This window comes from Mauremys reevesii, linkage group 20 (assembly GCF_016161935.1).
Source record: "Mauremys reevesii isolate NIE-2019 linkage group 20, ASM1616193v1, whole genome shotgun sequence".
NCBI lineage: Eukaryota > Metazoa > Chordata > Testudines > Geoemydidae > Mauremys > Mauremys reevesii.
Genome location: NC_052642.1, coordinates 8,307,925 through 8,321,949, shown reverse-complemented (window position 1 = coordinate 8,321,949; position 14,025 = coordinate 8,307,925). Strand labels below are relative to the sequence as shown.

Sequence of the window (14,025 nt, the reverse complement as noted above, 5' to 3'; positions counted from 1 at the left end):
TGCTATTGGATCTAATACATTACAAAGATTAAGCATGCTTCCTTGCTTAGTACATTTCTCCCAGGCATTTCAAACCCATTTCTCTAGATTACTCAAGTGAATATCTTCAATATAATTATTTGCTTGCTGTGTATTAAGTTGCAGAGATGATTTAAATCTTTCTCTTCCTTCCCCTCTCTGTATTCTTCGTTTTCATTTTTCTACTAACTTAAAGTCCATTCCTTCCCCTTGTGTTCTCTTGAAAGTCCACATCAAAAGCTGTGCTGTGCCTATGATCTTGCCTCTTTTTAAATTTTTAGTATAAAATTAAAAGTTTTTATAGAGATCCCTTTATTGATTAAAGTATGTAATCTAGAAAGTACTGCTTACATTTTTAAAAAACTAAATTTTGGTCAGTAAACTATGAAATAATGGTTTAATAGCACCCTTGCATAATACAACTTATTTGTTAGACATAACTGTAAACGTATTTTAAACAAGGTTTAAGATCCCATGCACAGTATTATCCATGTGTGACTGTACTCACAAGGGACTGGAGAATCTAATTACAAGCCAATGTTCTCATAATGTCAGTTTTTCCTCCCTAAACCAGAAATGAAGGGTTTCCTAGAGTGAAGATATGTAGAGGCAATTCTCAAAGGAGAAAGAAAGATGACTTAACAGTAACTGTAACTCAAATTATCTCTGCAAACCCATTTCTTACTCCTTTTGGATTGCTGTTGAGATCTTTGCATCAGTGATGAGGAAATGGGGTAAGCTGTAGTATCAAGTCTGCTCATAGATGACAAGTTGGGAGACTGCCATATCATGGATCAACAGGCTCACTGCTATACCCCAGCTTTTAAACCAGGGGTAGGCAACCTATGGCACACGTGCCAAAGGCGGCACTCGAGCTGATTTTCAGTGGCACTCACACTGCCCGGGTCCTGGCCACCGGTCCAGGGGGCTCTGCATTTTAATTTAATTTTAAATGAAGCTCCTTAAACATTTAAAAACCCTTATTTACTTTACATACAACAATAGTTTAGTTATATATTATAGACTTATAGAAAGAGACTTTCTAAAAACATGAAAATGTATGACTGGCATGCGAAACCTTTAAATTAGAGTGAATAAATGAAGACTTGGAACACCACTTCTGAAAGGTTACCGACCCCTGTTTTAAGCAGTGTCTCTTGGAGGAACCTTTTCAGTGTGGCAGACCCCCTACGGAGTCCCACTCCTTCTTTCCGGGTAGGCCCCACAGCCTCCTTTCCTCCCCAACTCAAGCTTCTGAGCTCTGGTACTCCTGCTTCAATACTGCGAGCTCTGCCGAGGTAGTCTCTTGTAAAGATTTATACACGTTTCAAGAATGCACCTCAGCAAGTATTTGCAGTGGCACCCAAGCAACATTTTTCAAAACAGACTAAGGTTTATAAGTCAGCTGGAACACAGCATTGGAAGTCCTTGGGTTAGCCTGGAGAAATAAAGGCTAAAGCATAGTCCATTCTGGTCAAGACTGAGCAGTTCATTAGCCACACTGTAGTGAACTCCATGTCAGGCTCTGTCTCTCTCAGACCTCCTGAGTCAGTCCCAGGAAAGAGCAGCCAGCTACCTCTAGAAACCAAATCTTTATCTCCTGCTGGTCGCCTTTGTTCTTTGGACAGGGCCTGCTGAAAAGCAGAGAAAAGCTCCTTCCTCTGGGTTATTGTTTGCTAGGTGTCAAATATTCTGGTAATTGGGGCTTTCCATTGTCATCTTGGGTTTTCCGTTGATATGGGCTGGCCTCGGTAAATCCTTTTAGTGACCCATTCAGTCCAGTCAGATAGCTCGGACACACTCACTCTGTCTCTGTCTCTGGGTCAGCCCTGAAAGCAGTCTTAATCCTATTTCCCACACTGGGTAACAGTGCACAATATAGGGGGAAACTGAAGCACACAGAGGATACATAAAAATACTTCCAAAAATCTTGTTTCATCACAACCCATGCTTTAAAAGCAAAGTTTTTTGATTGAATCTGTCTTTTCCAGCTATACTCCCCCACTCATTTCAAATCAGGTATAGTTTTAACAGTCAGTATTCTTGAGAACCCATGAAGTGGGAAGTTAAATGTTTTTTGCAGTATTTAAAAGCTGGGATTCCATCCATTCAGATTGTATACGCAGCAGTCCAAGACACACAAGCTTCTGAAATAAGGTTGATAAAGTTGGAAGAGGAGATACACAAGATGGTAATCAGAATGATGTGACTTTAAAGTCTCTGTCTCTGAGCCAGTTTACTAGATATAGGGCTTGTCATAAAGATGCATTAATGTAGTATTGTTTGAAATGAGATTATACATTAACGCACTCTAAGGAACTTGTAGTGCAAGACAGCAGGGTCCACGCAGGATGCACCTCGTGCTAGTGTGGTCTAGAACTGACAGCTCCTTGGTGTGCACTAGCACACTGTGTAGACAAGCCCATCATCTTTGTGTGTCTATTTATACTTACTATTTCAGACTTTAAATATTACATTTTCACTTACGTTCTACAGTTTTACTGTTTTTAAATTCATGTTTATTTAAAACACAGATGCTGAAAATTCAGAAGATTCATCCCAAAAGCAGGCAGAGAAGGCTCCAATGCCTAGCCAGGAGCAAGTCTTCGCTGAATGCTCTCAGAAGAGGATTCTTGGCTTGCTGGCAGCTATGTTACCACCTTTCAAATCTGTAAGAATGAAGTACAAACCCTTCCTCCCTACCCCCCAGGAAACTAGTTGATTTCTGAGAAAAATGGGGAAAATTCACGCTGAAACAAAGATGTAATTGGAGAAGGAGAGGCTGGGAAGGTGTGGGTAGGGAAGACCTACTCTAGTTCCTCCTTTTTGCTAGCTTGTATCAAAATGCTAATGTTGAAGTGTTTTATTAATGTAACTAAATAATGTATTAATTAACCACCAACCATCAGGTAAAGTTCAGATTTGTTTGTTTGTCTAACTTTAACTTTAAATCAGCCCAACTAAACTTGGTGTTAACATTTTTGCTCTGGGCTTATGCACCAGGTTTTACCACAAAATAAATTCCACTCCTTGTCTCTCCCCCCTCTCTCCCCACCATCCTATTTTATGGAAAAAGTATTTCCAGTATAAAAGGAACATAACTGAAAGCAGCTTGAAAAGGCCGCAGACCGTCTTCCCCCATCCCCTAAACACCTTGCAAGGGACACAGATCTAGTTGTGTCTATTGATTTGCACCACTGGAGTAGGCTTATCACTATGCAGTGAATTTGTCTGTGTTCTTTTCTGGGTGCACACTTGGTAAGCTTAGCTAGAAAAAATTCACTGCCTATATCCAGTATGACTTTTATAGGCGCTTAACTGTCAAATCAAAAGCAATTTTTTCTTTAACAATGGAAATATCTTCTCAGCCAGAGCTATTTCCATGCCAGGCTTCACTTTCTACACGCCAAAAGTGCTTAACCTTTTTTTAAAATTGTGTTTTCTTTACTCCCTCATGCTGAGAGGTGGTTGAATAGCTTTCCCTCAAATTTTCCCCCTTTATGTAGATACAAGACTGGAAAACTTCAGCCAAAAAGGTGAAGGTTTCTGAACACTCAGTAACTAATAAGTTTCTGCTTGAACCCTCATTATAGTGTATAACACTGACTAAAGGCGTTGCTATGTTTCCTGTTCTAATGAGATTTTTCTTTCTTATTCACAGGGATGCACAATGTCTTTGATTAACCTGGAACAGATCCTCCCACTGATGTTTCAGGTTGTAATCGCCAATGCTGGCCACTTAAATGAAACCTATCATTTAACCCTGGGTCTTCTGGGCCAGTTAATTCTGAGACTTATGCCTGCAGAAGTCGATGCTGCAGTGACAAAGGTCCTTTCAGCCAAACACAGCCTGTTTGCAGCAGGAGATGGGTCTACAGTGCCAGAAGGCTGGAAGACTACTCATCTTTTGTTCAGTCTGGGAGCCGTATGCTTAGACAGGTGCTTTTTAATGTCCACCTATAAAGAGAATTCTTGATTTTTGTATGCTCAACAGGAGGAGGGGAGGAGTGTAACCTGATCTGGGCTAATTCTTGAGCCCGGTCCTGTGAAGTGCGTATTAGCCAGGGCTCCCATTGAAGTCAACATCTCTTAGGGTCATACCCTATCAACTGGGAGATGGGTTATTTTCAAAGACTAATATAGGACACTGTTGTGGAAGAGGAGGATTTGGGGGTTTAGAGAAGAGCAAGGGCCAGTCCTACTCCCTGAACTTTTGATGTGACCTGTCTCCCTATCCTCCTAATTCCAACATGCTCCTCAGTCCAGGAGAAGGTAGGTCATATCACAGAGGTGGGCAAACTATGGCCCGCGGGCCACATCCAGCCTACGGGACCCTCCTGCCCGGCCCCCGAGTTCCTGCCCCGGGAGGCTTTGTTCCCCCTCCCCTGCAGCCTCCGCTCACTCTGCCGCCGGTGCAATGCTCTGGGCGGCAAGCTCCTGGGGAAGTGCAGCTGCAGAGTCCGGCCTGACCTGGTGCTCTGTGCTGCATGCTGGCGTAGATGGCTCCAGCCGGGTGCCTGTCCTGGTGCTCTGGGCAGCATGGCTGTAGTGCCGCCAGCCACCAGTGCTCCAGCCAGCGCAGTAAGGGGGCCAAAAAGTTTGCCCGCCTCGTCATATCAAAAGGTCAAGCTGGAAAGAACCAACAGGGAGAGGCAAGGCCTATAGTGGAGGATAGAGGGAGCTGCGTTGTAGAGGGGTCTAGCAAGGTAGAAAGAAGTCTTGCATTCAGGGAGAGATAGGAAAGTTGCTTTGAAGGTACAGTCTTCAGTACCTTAAGTGGAAGTAGAACACTCTTGAAGAGTGAAGGTTAATAGCATGCTTTATTAAATACTATGTTAAGCATTATTCCGCACTCTAGGGATTTTTATTTGGGAAGAGGGATTGGAAAGGTTAATAAACCAATTAGAAAAGCATGCAGAATATAAAGATAGAATACATGGAGAATCTACTGGTCTTATAGAGAGAGTCATGAAACAAGGAAATACACAATCCTGTGTATTATGTGAAGATATTTTGGCATCCAATTATATCAAAATATTAAATCAACAAATTAAATCTATAAGAAAGATTTCCCATGCCTGTCTTACTCATGTGCAAGGAGAAGCAAAGGAAGGAAAGAAAATTTCCAGTCCTGAAGTTAGCGAGACCATGTGTTGACTTGAATTTCTATCAACTTTTTTTAGTCATTGGGGCCTTCGATCCTATTTAAGATGGCAGGCCAATGTGGGGTGTTTTTTTTGTTTGTTTTTTAAGCGATTTAGTGATGAGTGAATTAAGAGCATTCATATATCTGTTGAATTCAAAGCCTCAAGTGATGCTATGAAAAAGTAAGACCTTCTGACAGTCGGAAATAATGTAATAGTGATCTTGTGTTTTGAGGGAGAATAGTTGTGTAACAGTCTGCAGTCAAACCACCTAATACAGTCGAACCTTGTTCTCCAGCCGTGTAGGTCTGGACTGGGCGTGCTCCATGGCGGATATTCTTCGAGCTTTGAACTCCTCTGCACAGTGGCATAGTGTGATTGCAGCTTTCACAGACCATTGTATTAAGCAGCTGCCTTTCCAGCTAAAACACACCAATATCTTCACCTTATTGGTACTTGTTGGATTTCCAGAGGTAATTGGAATACTGTCAGTACATAATGATTTGAGCTATGATAATTACAGATTCTACTTTTAAACACTAAAAACTACACTTTAATGCCATAAATTGACAAAAGCCATAAAACTCAGATATGTTTGAGACTTCATCCTTCGTCTCTTGCACAGTTGGTTGTAGTCTTTGTCTAATGGAAAACAATATAATTACATACCTCTGGTTTTACTTGGATACATTTCATTGTGGGCAGCTTGTAACCAGCAACTTGAAATCCAGAATAGCCTAACATTGAACATCAAAAAAGGGCTTTTATACCAGTATAAAACAAGCCATTATTCTTAATATAGGTATTTCTGGTGATATATCAGAGTACCATTAAGTTGTTAATATGCACCTGAGGTATTTTCTTATAAAAATCTATTTCATGTCTAAATGCCAGCACATATTTGGCAATGGACAATTGTTTAAATAACAAGTATGATATTAACTATAACCAAAATGCAGCCAAGTATGTAAGATAATGTAAAAAATAAGTTAAGTATTATACAAAGTTAGACTGGTAACTGAAGTCCTCTGTCTCCCTTTGTTCTGCTAATGTAGGTGCTGTGTATGGGAACTCGCTCCGTGTACATGGATAATGCCAATGAGCCTCATAATGTAATCATCCTAAAGCACTTCACTGAGAAGAACAAAGCGGTTGTTGTAGACATCAAAACCCGGAAAAGGAAAACAGGTTCTTTGACATTCTTATATCTAAGAATCATGTGATATTTCCTTACAGTATCTCTTATGACTACCCAAAGCCTGAAGTTTTAGTAAAAGATTTTATACAGAAGTTTGAGCTGGATTCCTCACAGAAAATATATCTGATTTCCACCCATAAAGCAGATCAAATTTTTAAAGTTTCTGCTAAACTGATATAACATCACCTAGTACATGAATTGTTGCTTTTATAAATGTGCACAGAATATAACACTTCATATTGTTTTGTTGTTGCAGAGACCTCACAAAACTGTACTTGTATCTGAAGTTAACCTGACAATGTTAGTTTGGTCACTGCTGCTGTCTTGCCCTTTATTTGTGAGCATTTAAAAGGTTTAATTAATTGCAAATTTAAAAATACTTGCTCCTCCTGCATATAGGTAACCCTGCCACCCAAAGGAGCATGCACAGCATAAATATGTGCTGGTCAGTTCACTCTGCTGCCCAGAAATGAATCTTCAAATATCTTAATGGCCATTTTGGCAGTAAATATGACATGACCACATACTAGCAGATGGAGTCTGTGGGGGGAAAAAAAAGGCCCTGTGATATATGCTAATTGCAAATAAATGGACCTGTTAGCTGTGACCCAACCAGTTTTTCCTGTTCCACTGCAAAGAATGAGGCTATGTAGTCAGATAAATCGTACTTTTGTTAATACTACACAACTTCAAGGCTGTGAAATCTACCCCGGAAGTTATGAAATAAGATTAGACAAGAAACTTTGACAGTCATGCTATATTCAATGGAAAAATGATAGTTCTGTACCAGATGTGCTGATCTGTACTCTAGGGAGGATGTATCATCTCAGACATCTTAGAATGATGCATTCTGGGGCATAGCAGTAGAATGGGCTTGCTAGTGTAATCTTTAAATTTGCTTTAAAGCATGTCTTTTGTTTGTGGTTGTTATATTGCAAGCAAAATCCAAAGTAAAGTCTTTTTTTTTTTTAAATTTAATTTTAGCTTGTTCAGAAAAATGACAAGGTCGAGCCCAAATAGAAATTGCATTGTAAACAGATTATGAAAGTTGACCTTTTCAGTCTTAGCATGTAGTGTTTAGTGGCAACACATAACTCTACCAGTGCACTAAGATTTTGAAACTAATAAAACAAATACTGTTATGCATGCCAGGAACATGGAAATTATTGTAGTATTTAAAAATAGGTGGAAAGCAAAGGATTATCCAGTTAAGAAGCTTCACTTTGATAGTCGGGAAGGTTCAGACTCGGGGTGGCCAACCTGTGGCTCTGGAGCCACATGCGGCTCTTCACAAGTTAATATGTATAGGCACCGACTGCAGGGCTGGAGCTACAGGCGCCAACTTTCCAATGTGCTGGGGGGTGCTCACTGCTTAACCCCTGGCTCTGCCACAGGCTCTGCCCCCACTCCACCCCTTCCTGACCCCTCCCCTGAGCCTGCTGTGCCCTCGCTCCTCCCCCCTCCGTCCCAGAGCCTCCCTCCCTCAAGACATGTGGGGAGGGAGGCGCTGATAGGCGGAGCTGCCGGTGGGTGGTAGGCACTGCAATGGGATGCAGGGCCGGCTCTAGGGGTGGCATTCCAGCTCTTTGGGGATAGCTCTTTTCCGGGGTGGCACTCCAACCCTTTTTTTTTTTTTGGTTGGGGCTGCAAAAAACCTGGTGGGAAGGACACTAATGGGAGGCTGCTGGCATATTACTGTGGCTCTTTGGCAATGTACATTGGTAAATTCTGGCTCCTTCTCAGACTCAGGTTGGCCACCCCTGGTTCAGTCATATAGGTGTGAACTCTCCTGTTTTCTTATTGGTTGAGTCAAAAATGGATCAGGGATTAGCAGGAATAGTGAAAGGAGGACATAATGATTTAATTCACCAGATCAATTGTGGGTCATCAGTTTCCCCAATTTTTGTCTGTTCCATGAATAACACTTGTACTTCTGTGCCCACTGACTCTCTGTCTAGTGCTAAACAGAAGTTTGTGCGGTTTTTAACTATACTTACAATATTTTCAGTACAAAGGAAGTGGTAAGTGATAAGAAGACAGCTCACTATCCAAGCATTTTTATTCTGTACCAGAAGGGAAGAGAAAACATTTTATCAATACACTCCAACAAAAATGAGGAAAATGTGTAGCTGTAGCAAAACTGTTTCCCTCATGAAGGAATTTATGTCACCAGTTTTAAACGCGATTCTGCTTTATTGGAATGTAATTCCCACATTAATCATTGACTTAAATATATTTGTTTAGTTTTAACTTAATGCTTAGTGCTAGGAGAGGACTTGCCAGCATCTCTTTTGCTGTGATTCCTATAAAAAACTTGACAACAGTTTGACTGCTAGTGTGCTTAGACTGCAGCCTTTCCTACTGATCTGTATTGTCTTCCTTGTACTCTCTTGCTGGTCTGTGTGTCTAGCCACATGCTGCCTTTTGTTTTATACTTTAGATTATAAATTCTCTGAGGGCGGGTACTGTCTTTCTTTTTGTTCTGTGTTTGTACAACCTGGCACAGTGGGACCCTGGTCCATGACTGGGCCTCCCAGGTGCTATGATAATACAAATGATAAGTATAATAAACTGAGCCTAGAGAAAAATTCCAATATGACAGGGTTTGTTTTTTCTTCTAGTAAAAGACTATCAGTTGGCCCAGAAATGTGAACAAGAAAGCACTGAATCCCAAACTCAGCTGAGACAGTATCTCCAGCATTTTGCTTTTATAACCAGCCACCTTTTGCAGACCAGCATGGACAGTAGCTATGCAGAGGCAGTGGAAGCAACCTGGGTCTTGTCTCTTGCTCTTAAAGGATTGTACAGAACACTTAAGGTGAAATTTTTTTTTATTTTTTTTTATGTCTGACCAGCTATGTAAGTTTGGAGTGAGGACTATGAGCTGTCTGGGTCAGGGCCATCCTATGTGTGCAGTACCTCACCTAATGGGACCTGATCATTGAGGGGTTCTGAACATTATTATAACATAAGTAATGACAGCCACGGTCACTTATCAGACCTGGCCCCACGCATCCTCTGCACATAGAGGCTGAGAGCGTATCTCAAAAGAGTATATTAAGGAATATTGTTGACATGTGTTTGATCAATTTTCCTCTGCGATAAGGCTAACTGTGAAGATGCTGGACCATAACGGTAGATTTGGGTCAGAGTGGAGGAAATATGAGGATTGGGGGGGGGAATTCTCAAAACTCTGAGGAAAAAAATTATGCGTTTGAGTTCATCTGGCCTCTTTTATTGTGCAGAGTACAATTAGTTTTACTTTAACAACAATGAGGTGGCAGTGGTATTACACATCTCATTGTGAGTACTGCTAAAGACTTGAGAAGTGAGAACCTCTATATTGTTGTGCCGGAATTTAAAAAAAAAAATTTCTCTTTTATTTTTCTCATAAAGAAGGTCCTGCTCGGTGAGAATTGTATATTATCAGGCAACTCTCACAGTAACATTTCTCTCTCTTTGACAGACTCATGGTTTTGAGGAGATCCAAGCAGCCTTTCTTCAGTCGGGCTTACTTAAGCTGCTGGTGAAGAAGTGCAGCAAAGGAACTGGTTTCAGTAAGACATGGCTTCTCAGAGACTTGGAGGTAAGAGAATAAGTAACGTTTTGTGAAAGAGTCAGTGTAGTCATTGGCATAAAAGCTCAAGGCATTGCGTTTTCACTGCATGTTAAACTTATTTGAAGCATTATTATTTATATATTAAATATATTTACCATTTTGTTCCCAGAGCATGATTGAAAATACATTTTGAGTAATGCTAGTGTTGAACTGATTTAATCTGAGATTTTTTTGAAGAGGCTTAATGAGGATAGGAGCCAAAGTCTCCTTGCTATTTTTTTTCCAATTCCTTTTAGCCCTTTTGAAAATCCCAGCTTTTAACTTCAAAAATCATATCACTAGATCTCCAAGAGACCTATTAGATACTGATGCTGTGCACAGTTCTTAAGCAGATACACATGAATCATTACAATAGTGTAACTGGTGGGAGATCCAACATACACTTGGACACTTTGTTCTTTTGAACATCTGTTATTGCAGGGAGAATTGGCAGTGCGCTTTTCTGTGTTATGGCAACAGACAAGCTCTATGAAGTTTTTCTCATGGTGTCTGTACTAGCCTTGATGCTTACAGTTGATATAAATTGGCAAGACCAAGGTGATGTTACCCTGCTGCTGTTCCTAATAATGAGTAGTTAATGTTACTGTGCATACTGGAGCCAAATATCTAACTTATTTATTTTTAAGGAAAGGAACTGTGGCTTAAAAAACACCATTTTGCTCATGCCTGATAATTGCCGCTAACTCTCTTGTGTTCCCATCTTGTAGTGCTTGAATATTAATATACTCAAACTTGTTGAAAAATTAATTTGTTCTCAGGGTTTTTTTAAACGTATGGTTAATTATTTGAGATGTCTTCATAGAAGCCTGCAAAGTGTAAAGCATTTATGAAATGGGAAATGCTGTTTAAGTGCTGTTCCTCTTTAGAAAAGCATGTGTTAATAAATGTGGTCCAAGTGTTTATAATGTTCTTACAAGTGCCAGTTGCACCTACACTAATACTATCGACAGGTGTTATACCATATGTTGCCTTTTTCCATGCAGATTTTGTCAATAATGCTGTACTCCTCAAAGAAGGAGATCAGCTCCCTGGCTGAACGTGAGGATACAGAACTAGAGGAAAGGGACCGAGATCAGGACGTGGACCAATCCATCAGTCTCATTGATCTGGATCAGAGCAAACTTGATCCTCTAGAGGGCTTGGATGAAGCAACCAAAATATGTTTCTTGGTATTTATTAGACTAACTGGTTTTCCTATTTTTGATGCTATTATTCCTCATTTGGATTACACAAAATTGTTTCCATATGTTTAGTCTTTAATGCAGATTTTACTTTTAATTTTTAGTTATTCATAAACTGATTCTTGTATTATTGCCTAGATTATGTATAATTTTATGCTTGGACTGCAATAATAAATATTACTAATGTTTTTAGTAAATTATTGCTGTAGAGATTATGAAATTCATAAGTCCTTTATTCATGTGCTGAACAGGAAAAGGTGTAGAGATAACCCTAATTGACATTCACCTTTCCTCGCCTAACCTAACCTCAGTTTTATTTCAGATGACGCATGACGCACTCAATGCACCTTTGCATATTCTTCGTGCCATGTATGAGCTGCAGATGAAAAGAACAGATTCTTTCTTCCTGGAAGTTCAAAAGAGGTGAGTGAACTACCGAATCCAGCAGAAAAACAGTCGTTGAATGTGAAAGGTAACTTTTACTCAGTTAACAGGGACGCTAAACAGAAACTGCTGTAAGGAAAAGGATATGGAACTGCTTTGTAGTGCTTCCTAAAATGTAATTGGAAAATTGACTCCTGTTACATTTGGAACTGAAGATGTGAGGACAGAAGCTAACATTTTGAAGTACGTTGTATGTTCCTTTGGATAACTTTACTCACATGCACAGTATATCTCTGTAGAAGAAACTGCTTTTATGGATGGAAAGTCAGCGAGATACCAGTATTTCTCAAATGTCATCCTAACTGAGGAAGAGTGATGTGCATAGACTTGCTGGCACTCAGAGCAGCTTCTGGTACCATCTGCTTCTTACAAAATCAAGTTGGAAGACATGAACATATTTTTCAGTTAATAAGATCAAACGAGAATGTTAGTTGATCTGACCTCACAAAAGAGTAAGGCAGTACTTGGATAAGAGCTTTCTAAATGTAAGTCAGGGAAGCTTTAAATGCAAGTATATCTTCTTTTTTTAAAAGCGGCAAAGAGTCCTGTGGCACCTTATAGACTAACAGACGTATTGGAGCATGAACTTTCGTGGGTGCATCCGATGAAGTGGGTATTCACCCACAAAAGCTCATGCTCCAATACATCTGTTAGTCTATAAGGTGCCAAAGGACTCTCTGCTGCTTTTACAGATCCAGATTAACACGGCTACCCCTCTGACACTTCTTTTTGTATGTTCGTTGACTGCAAAATTTGTCATTTTTAAGGTTTGATGGAGATGTAATTACAACAGATGAAAGGATCCGAACACTGGCCCAGAAATGGCAACCCAGCAAGCGTTTGAGATTGGAAGAGCAGAGTTCGAAAGCAGTGGATACAGACATGATCATCTTACCATGTTTGGTGTGTACTCTTTTTTTAAAAAAAAAAATGAAAAATTGATATCACAAGACTTAGTGATTCAAATAATTTAGAAGGTCCAAATTTAAGATTGTTTGTTTGTTATTAGAGCTCCTGTTTTATTGTGTTAAAAAGAATAGGCAAGATATCAGCAAGAACTTAGCTTTCTTCTCTGCAGCTTCTCTCTTGAAGATCTAGAAGAACTAGATTTTAGATCAGGAGAACAAATTATGGCTTTACTGGAATGCTATGAATTTCCTATTTCATACAAGAGAGATTTTACATAATATACAACCGTAAACATGTACGCTGACGACCTCACTGCAATGTTACCATATGAATAGCTTCAATAATACCAAATAATGATTAATCTGTTTTGCCAAAATGGACTCTAGTAGCAAAAGAGAAGTGAAGTTAAGGGCGAAAGGGATAGCTCAGTGGTTGTGAGTTCAATCCTTGAGGGGGCCATTTAGGGATGTGGGGCAAAAATCTGTCTGGGGATAGGTCCTGCTTGGAGCAGGCGGTTGGACTAGATGACCTCCTGAGGTTCCTTCTAACCCTGATATTCCATAACAAGGTAGCAAGTGTCAATTAGCCATGTATTGGGATGCAACTAAAATGCAGGAAATCTTGAGTATGGGCCCCACATGGATCCAGCGGAGAAGCTCAGGTATTTATGGGCATCACTGATCTTCACTTACAGCAAACACATTTAAAACATTAATTTAAAAAAAAAAAAAAAGCTTACTGGCTTCTACAAATGGATAAATCTGTATTTAGTACTGCAAAGATCTACAATATAGTGTCATGGTAATTTATGGATGTTCTCATTTAATGACCATCCACAAAAAAATTAAGCATGGGTTCATAGTTTTTTTTTGTTTGGTTGGTTTTTTAAGGCCAGAGGAGGACATTATCATAATCTAGTATGACCTTTCGCATTGTATGGGTCACAGAATTTCATCCAGTCATTCCTGTATCTAGCCCACTTATTGGTGCTTGAAGTGCAGCATGTCTTTTAGGAAAACATCCAGTCTTGATTTAAAGACTCCAAGTGATGGAGAATTAACCACATATATTGGTAATCTGTTCCAGTACTAAACTTACCTTCAGTGTTTAAAAAAAAATTGCACCTTTGTAGTCTTTGCATACTTGATATATTAGTATAATTATGACTTACCTAAAATGACACTGAAAAATGGACCCATTTTCCACTAAACAAGAATTAAGATAGTCGATTGGTGTTTGGTACTGGGCATTTGAGTTCCTTAGTAGACTAGCATGGCTTGTGGGACACTGTGGTATTTGGCAGAAATGCCAGCTAGATCTTCACCAAAGGGTCAGAAAGGAAATAAAGCTGCTAATTTCTTAGTCCCTCTTCAGTGGCTGTGATTAGTGGGATAATCAGTAGTTACAATACATCTAACAGGAGAACCACAAAAAAGTGTGGAGCATTATCACTCTTGCTTCACCTGTACAATTCAGTTTAAGTTTATGCTCTCAGTGTTAGAATCAGTTGGT

The 14,025-nt window shown here is 39.8% G+C and overlaps 1 protein-coding gene across 4 annotated transcripts in view; it reads left to right on the top strand.

Annotated features, from left to right (window-relative positions):
• Nucleotides 1-14,025, top strand: part of ZZEF1 (zinc finger ZZ-type and EF-hand domain containing 1) — an 80,431-nt gene that overhangs the window by 51,444 nt on the left and 14,962 nt on the right. For all 4 annotated transcript variants that reach the window (XR_005590055.1, XR_005590056.1, XM_039507517.1 and 1 more), the window contains exons 39-47: nucleotides 2,553-2,689; nucleotides 3,680-3,957; nucleotides 5,461-5,635; nucleotides 6,218-6,350; nucleotides 8,982-9,178; nucleotides 9,827-9,946; nucleotides 10,963-11,148; nucleotides 11,483-11,583; nucleotides 12,372-12,507. Coding sequence is in view for 2 of the 4 variants with exons in the window: in XM_039507517.1 (XP_039363451.1) it covers nucleotides 2,553-2,689; nucleotides 3,680-3,957; nucleotides 5,461-5,635; nucleotides 6,218-6,350; nucleotides 8,982-9,178; nucleotides 9,827-9,946; nucleotides 10,963-11,148; nucleotides 11,483-11,583; nucleotides 12,372-12,507 (1,463 nt within the window). In the remaining 2 variants the exon portion in view is untranslated. The remainder of the gene's footprint in view (nucleotides 1-2,552; nucleotides 2,690-3,679; nucleotides 3,958-5,460; nucleotides 5,636-6,217; nucleotides 6,351-8,981; nucleotides 9,179-9,826; nucleotides 9,947-10,962; nucleotides 11,149-11,482; nucleotides 11,584-12,371; nucleotides 12,508-14,025) is intronic.